The sequence below is a fragment of the Mus caroli genome, unplaced genomic scaffold (assembly GCF_978045245.1).
Source record: "Mus caroli unplaced genomic scaffold, Mus_caroli_1 scaffold_2, whole genome shotgun sequence".
Lineage (NCBI taxonomy): Eukaryota > Metazoa > Chordata > Mammalia > Rodentia > Muridae > Mus > Mus caroli.
This window is the reverse complement of record NW_028227257.1, coordinates 154458965-154473437: the sequence shown is the minus strand read 5'-3', so window position 1 is coordinate 154473437 and position 14473 is coordinate 154458965. Positions and strand designations below refer to the sequence as shown.

The 14473-nt window shown below is 54.4% G+C and overlaps 1 protein-coding gene across 1 annotated transcript in view; it reads right to left on the bottom strand.

The window, feature by feature from the left end:
- The window catches only part of Notch1 (notch receptor 1), a 46071-nt gene extending 32187 nt beyond the window's left edge, over positions 1-13884 (bottom strand). Inside the window, exons 1-2 of the mRNA XM_021181098.2 lie at positions 13592-13884; positions 11979-12057 (exon numbers count right to left, since the gene is read on the bottom strand). Of these exons, the coding sequence (XP_021036757.1) occupies positions 11979-12057; positions 13592-13652 (140 nt within the window). The 5' untranslated portion in view covers positions 13653-13884. The remainder of the gene's footprint in view (positions 1-11978; positions 12058-13591) is intronic.
- Between the last annotated feature and the right edge of the window lie 589 nt (positions 13885-14473).

Below are 14473 nucleotides of genomic sequence, written 5' to 3'. Positions count from 1 at the left end.
CTACCCCAGCCTGATTTTGTTCTGTTCAGTAAAAATACAGTAAAGCTTGCTGCCTGCCACCAACCTTCGCACAATGGGTCCAAAACCAGGGCTACCTCTCACTCAAAGCCCACCTTGTGGGATTTTCACAGGGTCAACAAACCCAGCCCCATCCAGGGCAAAGGCTTCTGGGGGAGGGGGGAGGCAGGAGAGAGGTTCTGGGACCTCGGCCCTGGGACCTGAGCAGAGACTAGCCCAAGCCCCCTAAATTCTGGTGCCTCGATGAAGGAAGGTGCTTACAGCAGGCTGAGTGACTCCCTGGTGTCCTCCCTGGTTCAGAACCGTTAATTCAAGTCCAAGAGACAGGGGACCCCTACAGACCACAGTTCCATTCCTGCTCTTCCTCACACAACTCAAGGCAAAGAGCGTCAAGTGCCTAGCTCTCCTGCTAAACCTGCCTGGATCCAAACACTTGCCTGAAGGTCATTTAGAACATTGGGTGAACATAGCCCTCTTCAACCTCTCGGTCTCCTGTCTTCATACCCCAACCCAGTTTCCTGCCTCACTGTGGATAGATGTGCACAAGCACGTGGGTAGCTGCCAGCATCGTTCCCAGAGGGCACAGCAACACTGCTGCTTACAGCCAGCATCAGTGCCTCACCTGCGCCAGCAGGGAAGGCAGGCAGGAATAACAGAACTGTGTTCTCCTCCCAGCCTTAGGGACCCTGGCTCCCAGAGTGGCAGGAAGCTGAGAAGACAGCCAGCACTGTGGAAGGTGGACCAAACATCAACTGCTGGTCAGAATGGGACAGCAGTGGCCAGAGCAGGAACGTGGGTCACACTAGGGCAGGTGTAGCATGTTGACAGGTGGCTGCAGGGCTGGCCAGGATTGAAGCCAGGGTCCAGCTTTCCAGCTCAAAGAACCACTCCCAGCACACTCAGCTCTTTTGTCTTCAAATCTTTCCCCACAGTTGCATCCTTGGGTGGTTTAAAATACGCTGAAAAAGGAAGCTCAGGAAAAGCGCAGGCTTCCTGGCCTGGCTCAGGGAAGCCCTTTGTGTGGGAGACAGTTGAAGTTGGAGCCTGCCCTCCAGGGAAGCCACCTTTTCCCACTACAGGGAAAACAATACCCCCCTCCAGGCTGCTGCCGGTGAAGGCCCCTCTGAGGGGGCAAAAAGGCTCTTGGGGGTGGGGGTGGCATTAAACAATTTCCTGAAGTTGGTCTGTGGGAAGTGGTGACCCACGGGAGCAGGGGTGGGAGACTCCACCCAGTGTGCCCCTTCCACCATTGGTGAAAGCACCATCCAGCAAACTAGGGTCACCAGGAAGCAGGGGTCACTGCTAGGGTGTGAAAAACACCTGCTTAAGCTCCTGCCTCCACTAGGGACAGTTTCCTGCTTGATCATCCCAAAACACAGACAGTCCCAAGCTGCAAACAAGGCTGGGAATGTGTCTTCCCACATTCCACTCCACAATGCCTGCCAGCCACTCTGAGTGGTCCCTGGGACTCATGCGGACAAACCTCTGTGTGTGCAGCAGTACCAAGGAAGGCTAGAAACAGTGGACAACGACAGGCCACTCTGGAACTTAGCCCTGGCCCTGAAGCTGCTCCCACTAAGCAGAGGGAAAAGCTTTGTCCAGAGAGAGATGAAGCCAGAGGCCCCAAACTGAGATCTGCAACAAAGCACCTGTCCATCCATCGCTGCTTCCCCAAGTAACTGTGAAGATGGTGAGAGGGAGCTATCCAGAGACGACTCTGCCCCCCCCCCCCACCCCCCACCCCCTGCCCATCAAAGTTCAAAAGAGAAGACATGCTCCTACCTGGCTAAACTGGCCCTTGGATGCCAGACCTCACTAGACTCTTACTACAGTCCTGGAGGTGGACTAGGCCCATTTTACAGATGGGAAGACAGAGGCTTAGCAGGCTTTGCATACACATTCCAGATTCTGTAGTGCTTAATTCCTGCCACCCACAGAGGAACAGCCTTGGTTCAGAGAACAGTCACAGGCAAGACAGAGTAGCAGAGGCTCCCTGGGAAATGTGAGAAGTCCCATGTATCCCAAACTGCCTCATCTCTTTGGTTATCTGATCTGGGGGTAGGGGGGTGGGGGGGTGTAAAGGCACACACAATGGGGGAGTTTGGCTGAAACAAAACTCCTAGGAAGGGGGCAGGGTTCTTAGTGAGGGACCCAGAACTGGGAAGCCCCTGCCACTGACTGCAAGGGAAACCTCAAAACTCTCAGCTTCACCAAACCCCTCAAGACCCTCCTAGCGGCTGGTCACCTGCCACCGCCCCAGTGGCTATCCTTTCCAGTTGGTGGCACTGAAGATGTGCTGATGAAGCCTATGTCCAGCTACCCACTGGGGCAGAGCCACACTGGCTGCTGGGCAGACAAAGTGACACAGATCTTGGCTGCATTCTTCCAGGGCCCTCTAGGAAACCCGCTTTCAGAGAATTCTTTGAATGACTTGCTGAAGTGAAGACTGCAACTTTGGTGGGGGGACCCCAGAGGTCGCTCCACTCCTCAAAACTCAGCAGTCCCTACTCCAACCAAATGTCTTCCAACAAGGAAGACGTCCCCTGCTTGGGAGGTCTCCATACCGCAGCAGATAGGTAGGTCCCATCCCAATAATGGTCACAAATTGTCTCACAGTGTACTGGCCATCCATGAGACTCTTCTGTTCTGCCTTAGGACACAGGAAAGATGAGAAGAGGAGAGCCAGTTGAATGTACCCTGCTCTAGAAGGGGTCCAGGGAGGTGCTCTGGGGAGGGAGCTGTATAGGACCCAGGGTGTCCCAGGCCAGTGAGTCTAGGACAAGCTCAAAACTTGCAGGTCCTGGCCCCTCTGCCCCGTGGACACTGATGTCCCATGCTTGGCCTCTTTTCAAGTATCACTTCACTGGCATCCTGGTGCCCTCTCCAGTCCTTAGCTGAGACTGAGCACAATGAAAAGGACACACCCCATCAGGTCTGAGCTGCCCAAGGTCAGTCGGGCACCTTCTGCAGCCTCATGGTAACACACATGGCTCTCAAAGTGAGACCCCCCCAAAACAAATGAAGCCCATATACCAGCAGTAAGGCCAGCCAGCACCTTTAGCTACAGTGGCCCATGGGATCCTCTATTCACCCCAAGGATATGGGTCCTGTCATATGAAGAGGAAGTGTGAGACTAGTTGCAGCCCCAGCTCTGGAGGAAGGAAGTATCCTTTATCTGAGCTTTGACTACTGGAACAGGGGGTTAGACGGGAAACAAGCCTGGCTCAATGGCCAAGCATGAGTATACTGTGAGGAAGGGGGATCCTGCCTTCACTGTGGCCTCTTAGAAACCTGGGGCTACCCACCTGCCCCCACGTCTGTCCCAGTCCATCTCACCAGACCAGCTTAGCCCAGAGTAGGCCAGACTCTGAGCCATGAAGTTAGGATGCAGTCACAGCCTGACCTGTCACATCACTGTTCCACAAATCAGTGCCCCACCTGGTTTCCACTATCAGGCCCTGAGACAGAGCTGAGGTCATCCTCGTCTGACCCTCAGAAGAGGAAGGAAGGAAGGAAAGCCCCACCTCGCAGGATCAACCTCTAGAAGCCATGAGCAAGCAGAGCCGAGAAGAACCAGAAGGCCAGGCACAAAGGCAGCATCTGCCCCTACCCCAGCCACCAGGCACATACACTGGAAGCCCCATTCCCCACAACCCCCCAACCTCTCATTTCCAGTAACTGTGCTGTTTCCGCTCACTCAGAACTGAAACAGAGAGGAAATGGTGGGAGGCGGAGCTGCTGCCACTCAGACCTGAGCGATCTTTCCAGCCTTTACCACCCACATTCCTCCCCATGCAGAGCAATGGCCCTGGGAGCCTGGAGAGAGCAAGTCAGATCCCAGTGTAAGCAGCCTCCTCCCCAGGTGCCTCCTCCCCAGGTCCCTCCGGGATCTGGTCTACAGTAGGGGATGCTGTGCACCAAGAACTCCACTTGCAAATCTACTTTTAAAGTAAGGACACTGGCACACTGGCTCCGCTGGTAAAATGTCTGCTGAGCAAGCTGGAGGACCTAGAGTCAGTCCTCAGCACCCACGTGAGCCAGGAATAGCAGCACATATTTGTCATCGTAGTGCCGGAGGTGGACATAGGAGGACCCTTGGAACTCACTAGCCAGCCACTCTAGCTGAAGCAGTGAGTGCCAGGTTCTGTGAGCCACCCTGTTATAAAAAATAAGATGGGGTGCAAAAGAAGACATCCAGTGTTGACCTTTGGCCTCTACACACACACCAATATACAAGTATACAGACATGAACACACCTACACAAACACACACAAAATATTGACTCAATAGGCAAAGTACCTGCTGTGTAAGTACAAGGACCTGAGTTCAAACCTCTGGAAGGAACCCAGGTAAAACTCTGGCATGTTGGCATGTACCCCAGCCTTCCAGAAGAGAAGACAGGAAAAGGATCCCTGAAGCCCAGTGGCTGGCTGGCTAGCTGAATTGGCAGCTTGAGGGTCAGTGAGATACTCTACCACAAAAGATGAAGGTGGAGCATGTGGAGGGAAGAAAGCCACTGTCAACCTTGCTTCCTCCCCTTCCCACGCACCTTCCATGCATGTACGTACACACACACACACACACACACACACACACACACACACACACACGCTTCTAGGCCGTGGGAAAACCTGCTTCAGGGAGCAGGCTGCCGCCCAGCTTTCTTCCTGAACTTGATTAAACACAGATGTTTCTCTAGGAAAGTCAGTGGCTTCCATGCAGCCTGCGGCTCCCCGGCCTCCCTGTGGCTGGGCTGTGATTCATACAGGGTGACCCACATGTGGTGTTAAGGCAGCAGGGTGACCCAGAGCCAAGCTATGGCCTCAGTGCCTGGGTATCATCTTAAAAGAAGGACAGTCCTTTGTCCTCCAGCTCAGGTCTAAGAACTCTCAAGAAGTGGGTAGGCATAGCCACTTCTCAAAATCCTCAGCTGACTGCACAGAGAAAATTGCTCACACAAGACTGACAGTCCATGTGGCAGGACCTGCCTCCCCAGGCCTGTGCTGGAGCTTGGGTCAGGCTGGCCTCTGGCACTACCTGTGGGAGAATTTGTTCAGCAAATTAGCAGCATCAACAGATGACAGGGGGCTCATTTACCTAGTTCAGAAGGGTAGCTCTCCAAGCACGTCAGTTGCATAGGGACACCAAGCCAGGTGACAGGATGAACCAACACAAGCCCAATGACCACTCCTCTTATCTGCCTGTTAGAGCAAGGCTGGAAACAGCATTTGGCCGTATTCTATAACTGGAGACAGTTATTCCTCCCCGTGCCTCAGCACTGGATATAACTCACCAGGTGAGGACCAATCAAAGGAACTAAAGGGGGAGGGGCAGGCAGGAGGAGGAGACTTAGCCTGGCTAATTCACTCTGGAGTGTAAATGACAGGAGCACAGGGTAAAGTTGGGAGGCCTTCTACCCAGAGCACTTCAGTCCAGGGTAGTGCACTGCAACAAAAAGGCACAGTCTAGGGGCTGGAAAGATGACTCAGTGGTTAAGAGCTCTTCCAGAGGACCCAGGTTCGATTCCCAGCACCCACATGGCGGTTCACCACTGTCTGTAACTCCAGCTCCAGAAAACCCAACACCCTCACACAGACACACACATGCAGACAACATCAATCCTCACAAAACGAAAAAGAGAGCAATAATCAAGGGAATAAAAGGCCTGGGCTAGAGGTGAGGTCCCTGGGAAAGGGGCTAGTCCTAGAATCCTGAAGATCTCAGGAACACTGAGAAAGCAGCCCCTACAGACCAAGTCCATCCAGCCATCCCTACCCCTTCCGCTAGGGACAGCTGTGTTGTTGGCTAGGGAGACAGTTCTGCAAGAGATAGTACATCCCTCTGAGCATCAGAGGCAACTGAAGGATACTCTCTGCCTCTAAGGTAAGGGCTGGGTTCTCTCATCTCCCAGAGCTTGGTGCCCCTCCCAAGGAACAGCCTGTGGCTACTCATAGACTGGCATACCTGTTCAAATTTCCTAGTCTGTGGAAGGAAAATCACAGCACAAGCCTATGAAAGACAGGGCCAAAGCTTCCCTCCCCACTGACCCTATACATTACTCCTGCTGGCTAAGGCTCCCTGTCTGTCCTCATCCAGGCTGCTGTAGATGTCACCCTGTAGTGGGCCTCATGCCCCAGGACACTCAGACACACGGTTCCTCAAGCTTCACTCTGTGGAGACTAAGGCTGACTCCAGCAGCCCATCTTCCCTAGTTTTCCATCTCCTCATAGCTGGGTGTCTAGGTGGGTTGGCTGCCTTGCCGGCCCTAGATCGTGGGCTCCAAAGCATACAAAGCCCTCAGCAAAAATCCTCTGCTTCCATTGTCCTGTACCGGGCACAAAGACTCCACTAGCTCTTCCTTCAGGTTGTAAAAGGCCAAGAGGCAAGATGGCCGTTGGAAGGCAAGACAAGGACAGCTGGCTATGAGTCTGCCATGGGCACTGGGCACTGTAAAGGCCTTGGGCACATTATCAGTGACCAACATGAGAGCACATCAGGTCCCAATTAAGGGGCATTCTCAGCGGGCAGCACGAGCCCAGAGATGAACATTCTGGCCACTTGGTGCTGCTGTCAGGACTCAGAACAGGGCTCATCCTGATGGCGCCACGAGTTGGAAATGATCCTAACAGGAGTGCAGAGCTGGCACCCACAGTGGCACTGTGAGACCCTGACATCATCCGTGCTCAGAAAGCAGCACTCAATGGCCACAGACTGGGTAACTCCATTCACAGGAAATGGAACAGCAAAGGCTCAGGGACAGAGGGCAGCTCAGTGGCTGCCAGGGAGGGGAGGGGGTGATAAGCAGCTGCCTTTGGGCTGATTAAGGAGTCTGGAACTGGATAGGTGGGCAGGTTGTGCAATCCATGCCTCTATTAAGTACACTGCATTGTGCACTTTCCATGGCTCAAATGGCATAGTTTACAAAGTGTGTAATCTACCACCCAAAAGCCCCATCTCCCAAATCAGTCCTCAGAATCCTGGTCTCTGGTACAGCTAGAGAGGATGGGGTAAGGCCACAGAAAAGACATCCACTGCTCTCCCACCTTGCCAATCACTCCCCTCTCCAGTAGGTGAGGTGTCCCCATCCTGAGGCCAAAATATGCCCCAGCTCGAAGAACTGGCCCTACCACATAGATAGTCCTAGGAGCTGCTACCTCCAAAAGCAGCCACTCTTAACACCTGTAGGTTATCCCTCAGCCCAGTCTAGATATAGTAGAAAGGAGGTTCCGGTGCCCTCTCATGCTCAAAGGGTAAACTGAGACTGGAGTACTGCTCATCACAACCAGCTGGTCCATGTCTTCCAGTCAGCAGGTGCCAGGGTGTGCCCTGCCTGGGAAACAAGGGGGATCAGACACGTCCTGACCTAGTCACAACGATGCCCTGAAGCTAGCCGCTCGTTAAAGCTGGTGATTCCCTCTCAGCCTCTGGGAAAGGTCTGGAAAGTTCTGGATACGCCTGCACATGAAGGTGAAAGCTGATGCAAGCGGCCCTTGGGTCCCCCACCCTCCAGCCTCTTCACCCTTAGCCTCAGTTTTTCCCACCTATAAACTGGAGATGAAACAAGCAGGGTGGGCCAAGCCCTCTGGGAAAACCCAGCCCTCTGCCACCAAGTTTGCAGAGCTGATCACAGTCCTGCGAGAGCTGCTGCCTTCATGTTTTTCAGGAAAGCAAATGTGGATGCCACTTGACAACAAAGCCACATCCTCTCACTATTTAGAGATGACACATGAAATACCCTCCCCACACAAGAGAGCCCAACCCCTCAGCCCAGCCTGCTGCCCTCTGGGCCCTGTCTGACCATGATATCTAGTACCCCACCACAGGGGCCAGGAGTAAGTGCCAAAACCATCTTCCCCAGTGGAGCTTCCATCTTTGACCCTGGGCATGAAACCTTGTGGTGACCCCTCTTCTACCACCCAGCTTCTGGGGATCCCAGTAGCCACTCTGGTTATCTGCATCCTTCGTTGCTCCTTGAAACAGGGTTCTCCTGTCTGCTCTACCCCACCCTCTTCCTGCTGAGGTCACAGCTTGTGCTTGGTCTCTCTCCTTTAGCATTATTATTATTCCTTCAATGGAAAAACTGTTGGCTGCTGGCCAGAGGCAGGGCTGCCCACAGAGAGACACTCTCCTTCACGGAACACTCCGCCTCTGCTCAGGTGTTCTGGTGCCTGGACATCTCCCCACAGGTTCCGTGACACGTCAAGTTGTGAGGCTGGTTTTTTTTTTTTTTTTTAACCTGTTTTTCTAACCTCATGTCCTTGAAGGCCAGACATGGCACTGCACAGACAGGCAAGCCTGGGACAGCCTTGGCTCTCCTACTGGGTTGGATGGGACCAACCCACGATGGCGTGTGACTCAATGGAACAGTAGTAGGGCCAGGAGATGGAAGACACAGAACGTTCTGTTGGGTCCCTCCTCAGTCCACCAATCACTTCCGGCCTCACCACGAGGGCAGGAAGTGATAGGTCAGGGATGTGGCTATAACACATACTCTGGAGGGAGGGAGGAAAGGGCATCAGCTGAAACATTCCGTGGCCAAGCATGGCTGAGTTCTCTCCCTGTGCCTGATCCTGGCTGATCTGCTGAGAGCCCTGTCAGGCCATGGTGGGGCAGGTCTACCATGTATGTAGATGTCACATACATGCTGGATGACGCTCACTCCTGAGTACAGTCCAGTTCTAGGCTATATCTGGAGTGGAACGCAGAGCACAGCCATTGCTTTAAAGTGTCCGAGGGGCCAGTGAGATGGCTCAGAGAGGAAAGACAAGAACTACACAAGCCTGACGACCTGATTTGGATCCCCAGACCTCTCACTAGGAGAGAACTGACTCACAGAAGTTGTCCTCGGACTTCCATACATACGCCTGTTCTGAGTGCACAGACACAGAAATTCCAAAAAAGGAAACTGAAAGAGTTGACAACGACAGCCACGTCCCAGGCTAAAATCCTCAGCTCCAGCCAGCTCGTCCCTAACAGTAACCCAAACAGACCCGCCAGAGAGCACTGTTGGGATGGCGAATTAATTCCTCACCCAACTTAATATGGGAGAATGAAGCCCTTGAAACCAGCCCCACGAGCTCACCAGCAGAGTGTGGAAAAGACACGGGTGTTCTTCAGTGTGTACCCTTCCAGCTCTTACTCAATCCTGTGTACCACCAAGATACCAATCCTGATTCTGCCCTGACTTAATAAAGATGGTGAAGCTAAGGTGAGACCTCTCAAACACAGGGTATCCCAAGATTATCACCCGCTGCCCTGAATTTCTCTGGGCATAGTTCACCTATGCCCTAAATGCATCTAAGACGCGTGTCCTCCTCACATCTGGCTTGGCTCCCAGTGAAGGTGGCCTTAGTCTCCCGGAGCTCCCTCAGTTCAGGGCCTGCAGCTCCTTATAAGCCCTTTTGATCAGTGAATTCATGTTTACCCAAGTGTAGAGGTCCTTCTGGCTTTTCAAATGACAGCCTTTTGTCGTCCTTCCCTCTCAGCACAAATTGGGCCCACAAGGAAGGAAGGCAGGCATGGTGGGTCCCAAATCTTCCTCCAAAGGGCCTCTGATATCCCACAAAGCATAGCGCCTGCAAAGACTCTTCTCTGTCTACAGGAAAAGTCAGGCCTTTCCTATACGATCCCTGGCTAGCTAAACCTCAGTGGTACCAGTACTTAAGAGAAGGCACTTGGTACCAAGAGGATTACTTTGCAATCCTGAGCCCTGAAACTCCCTGCCCGGCAGCTTTCGGGGTAGGTTCTCTGTTTGGGTAGAAGAGATGATTTACAAAGCACTAATTCACTGTCCTATGACTCCATGGTTCTCAGGTCCTTCTCAGAGTAGGCAGCACAAGAAGCTGAAAACAATCAGGATCGTGGCTAGGTGTGACAGAGGTCTACAGGCTCCAAGCTTGTAGACTACCCTCAATTTCTCCTTTAGGTTCCTTTGAGGAAAAAGCGAACTGCCTTTCCCCAGTCAGGAGTGGTGGATCCCTCTGTGTATGCTCTGGCAAACTCTTGGATAGGCCTCCTGAGGCCATGTGAAGAAGTAGACAACACCATGGAATGGATGGGACCCTCAATCACCCAAGCCTACACAGTGACACTGGACCCCTCTATGGATTGGCTATAAAGCCCCCCAAACTGCACAGTGCGCCCAGACCTGTGTCTATCACCAGCCAGGCCTGGCTGTAGCCTTGGCCTCCAGCTCTGCTGACCAGAAGTGAGCATATCTCTTTCATCTCATTGGACTTACGGAGTGAGCACAATGGGGCCTCTGTGGATAGAACTCAGTGGAACTCTGAGCCAAACTGAAGCAAGTTTTCTGCCAAGGAGGAAGGGCCTTAGGATCTAGTGCAAGACAGAAGGCCTGGCACCAAGAGCCTTTCAGTGGCCTGGCTTGTACTGCAAGGGATTTGCAAGCAGCTTCCCCAAGTTTGGGAGGTGGGAAAGAAAGCACAGCACCACTGTGCCTTTGGCTTGAAAGGTGTCCATACAGATACTAAGATACAAGCTATTAGTGGGACTACAGCAAACAGATTGTACCCCATGCACAACTCTACCAAGTGACTGGCGGGCAGCAGACCAGGCTGTGCCCCTTTCCTGGAGGGGCTAAAAAGAAACTACCCTCAATTTCCCCAGTCTGGCAGGACCCCTCCAAGTGCTGAGCAGAAGTAAGAAACCTTTCAGCCCCGCCCTGCCAGTGAGGCAGGCAGACCAAGGAGCACAGAGGCGGGGAAGGGGGTTGTACATTCTGGGAAGCCACGCATAATTAATCACACAGCATTAATCGCCTCCCAACAATAGCTGCTGCCCTTCTACTGAATCCCAGCTGTCGGCCTCTGAATGGAAGGAAATAAGATTTAGGGCATCAAGCGTCCGTGAGGCTTCTGCAAGGGGAGAAAGGGCCCCCCCAAAAAAAGCAAAAAAAAAAAAAAGTAGTGTGCATTCATTAGTGTCTGACAGAGGCACAATCGGCTTTGTCCAATAAACTGCTCACAGACCTGCTTAATTGGCTTCAGTACAGGGCGGGCCAGCCAGGGAGGTGGGGCTGCAGCCCACAGGCTGGGTACTGGAGGCAGCAGCACCCGTTGTCAAGGGGATGAGCCATTCAGCAGTTGGAATGAGGGCGTGCCATGTAGGCTGGAGCCTACTCAGTCTCCAGCCTCCAGGGGAGGCCTCAGCCCCCAGCACCTTGCTAGTCTCATCAGGGAGGAACTCAAGTTGAAGGGCGCTAGTGCCAAGCAGAGACTTCCCCTGGCTGCCTAGTCCTTGCGGGCAACCTGGCCGGGATCCTTCCCAAAAGGATTTCCCAACATGGAACAGACCTTCCCATCCCCAAGTCATACCCATTTCACAGTTGGTGACCTGAGGACAAGGGCCCGTGGCACAGAGTCCAGAGGTGGGTCTTGTCTTAAAATAGGCACTTTTCACTGGGCAGAGGCAGGCAGATCTCTGAGTTCAAGGTCTATATAGTGAGTTTGAGGACAGCCAGAGCTACATAGTGAGATCCTGCTACAAACAAACAAAAACAAAAAACACCACCAACAAAACCAAAACACAAACAAACAACACGGGTCAATTTCCTGCCAAGTGCACTCCTGCTCAGGAAGAGAGATCCCAGGTGACAGGGGGTGGGGGTCTCAGACTCTCTCGGCAAGTGTCCCAGAATGAATGCTCTTCATCCAAAACAACTGTTTCTCAAGCATTTTAAATAAGAACTAGGGCACCAAGAATTCCCAGGAGCCTGAGGGCCCACGAAGGAGTGTGCCAACCTCCAGGGGCCAGAGTAGCTCCACACGCGGCATAATTGCTGGTGATTAAGTAATTGCCAGACTTTGTCCAATAAAAGTCAGCACGTGACTGCACTCAGCCTCGGGGCTGTCTTCCGAAGACAATAGCCCAGTGTTCTGTCCCCAGAAGGCAGGGGCTCTGCTCTGACAAAAGCAACAGGTCCCCTCAGGGGCGGTACTCACACACAGGCTTCAGTGCCGTTGGCCACTTCGCACCTCCCTCCATTCAGGCAGGTCCCACTTGGCTGGGAGCATCTCAAGCCTGGGGAAAGGTCAGAAGAGAGAGGTCAGTCTTGGTTCTGGGCACCTAACTCCTTATAGTCCTGATGGTGGATGGAGATTAAAGCCATGGTGCCTATGCACTAGAGTTACTGGCAGTCCGGAGGGGGAGTTGGGGGGGGGGTGCGGCTTACGAATCAATGTTCTGCTCACAGTATTGTAGTCAAAAACTAGTGGAGAAAGGATAGGCTGGCTAGGTGGCAGGTGTACCGCCCCACTCATAGTGAGGCGAAGTGGACGGCAACTGAAAGACTTAGTAAATTCTCCCAAACTTCTAACCACACAGCCAAAGTGGGAGGGGATTAAGGTGCCCAGCAAAGCCCCCGACCAGCCTCCACCCTTGCCTCAGTTCAAACACAAGATACGAGGGGACCGCAGGAGGGAGGGGGGTGGCCACACTCAGCTCCCCGGATCGTGGGAAAAAGCGACAGCTGCGGAGCCCGCCACCCCGCCCTCCAACAAAGCGCCGGCCCGGGAATCAGAGCGGCCCATTGTCGCGCCAGGGCCGCCTCCTGGGGCAGCGAGGCCGCACCCGGAGACCTGCCCCGCCTCCTCCGACACCCAATACCTGTTCGCAGGCATCTCCAGGGGCAGCCCCCCGCCGCACCCAGGGAGGGGGTCTTAGAAACCCCACTTAGAAGGAATTCCACCCCGTTCTCGGGAAGGGGCTATTATTAATCAAGCCCCTCCCACGCCATCTTAAAGAGCTCCAAAAATTAAGCCCCGATGTAGGGCTGAGCTCGAGCGTCACATAAAACCCCACTTTTAAGGAAAGGGCAGGCAGTTCTCTCCTTCGATTACTGGGAGAAGAGTGCAGTTGGTTATTACAACAGGAGTCCCCCGTTCTGTGAAGCCGGAAGGGAAATAAGGGCTCCCCTCTCCGGCTCCCGTTCCAATCAGCACAGGATTTTCAAACTTCCGAAATGAGTCAGTCCCACGCCCACCCTAGGCAGCAAGCCGCCTGCACATCGCCCCTCTTCGAAAGTTTGATTCCGGCTAGGAGACATTGATCCCAAAACCCCATACTAAGAGTCCAGGGCACATCGTCTCCGCCCCGCTCTAAGTAAGCAACGAGAGCATAGCGCCCCTGACCTCACACTGCACCCCAACATCCGCCCTAGCACGGGCCGGAGGCAAAGAAGAATGAAAATAAATGGTCCCAAGAAGCAACAGGAAACCAAAACCGATTCGATTCAAATCGAAAAGTAGAGGCGCAAGCAGCATGTCCGCCCCCGCGGCGAGCCCCAGGAGCGTCTACCCAAGTGCGAGCCAGGGTTGGGCCTCCGGGGCCCCATATCAAACTTCCAGCGTCTTTGGGCGCTATGAGAAAAGTGGGTACCCCTGGAAGGAGAAGGGTCCTCCTCACACGCCAGGACACCAGGTCCCAAGGTCCCGTCCACCCGCTCTGGCTCCCAACTCTGGCAGCTGGTCCCTTACTCCTATCTACCCAAAGCGTGCGCAGGGCGCAGCAGAAGTTTCTAAAAGGCGCCCGAAGTTGCGGGCTCGCGGGAGCCTACCTCTTGCGGCGAGCGCGGGCAGCAGCGTTAGGCAGAGCAAGGGCGTCAGGAGCCGTGGCATGCCTGCTCGCCAGCTGCCCGCAGCCCGGGCGGCGGCCTCTTGGGGTGGCCGGCGGGGATCGGACGTTGACGCACACCACCGGCGGTCCCGCAGGCGTCCACCCTCTGATGCCCTCTTTCCTGGCGGGTGGGCGGCGCTGAGCCCTACAAGGCACCGGGGCTCGTTCCTTCACTGCGCTCGCACCCGCGCCCAGCGCCCGCGCCCTGCGCCCCACGCCCCTGCGCTCCCTCCCGCGGCAGAGGCACTAGTGAGGCTCTGAGCGGGCGGGTGCTCCGCCCCTATGGGGGCCCGCCCCTGCCCCGCCCCATCCCAGCGGGCTCCGCCCCTGGTTCCTGCGAACCCTTACCCCCTTGTGGACCCTGTCCCTCCCAGCGCTTTGGTGGGTTCTGCGCCTGTCCGGGCTAGGGAGGGCGTCCCGAGCCAGGATCTTATGGTTCGCAAGACAAGGAGGAATGGAGGGGTGTAGGGAATGGGCATCTAGGAACTACTTGTTGTTCGAAAGTTTACAGAGACCAAAAGTTTGAGCTGGGGCTGCGGAAGGATCAGGCTTTGTGTGTAGCCGCCCTCAGCGACATTTGGCCAGAATTTGCATTTCAATAGTAGAGGAGGTACGGGTCTTGTGGGAAAGGAAAGCTGCACCGGGAACGAGCTCCATCCTAGAGTTAGGTCTAGGGCCGTGGGCAGGAGCAGCTGAAGTCAAGTTTGGGGGGGAATCCTGGGGCAGGAGTTTAAATGTGGCGCCCTGGCAGCGTTGCGCGTGTCCTGTCCCTAGGGCTCCACTCCTGGGAGCTGTTTGGTCACGGCTATAGGCATCAGGAGGA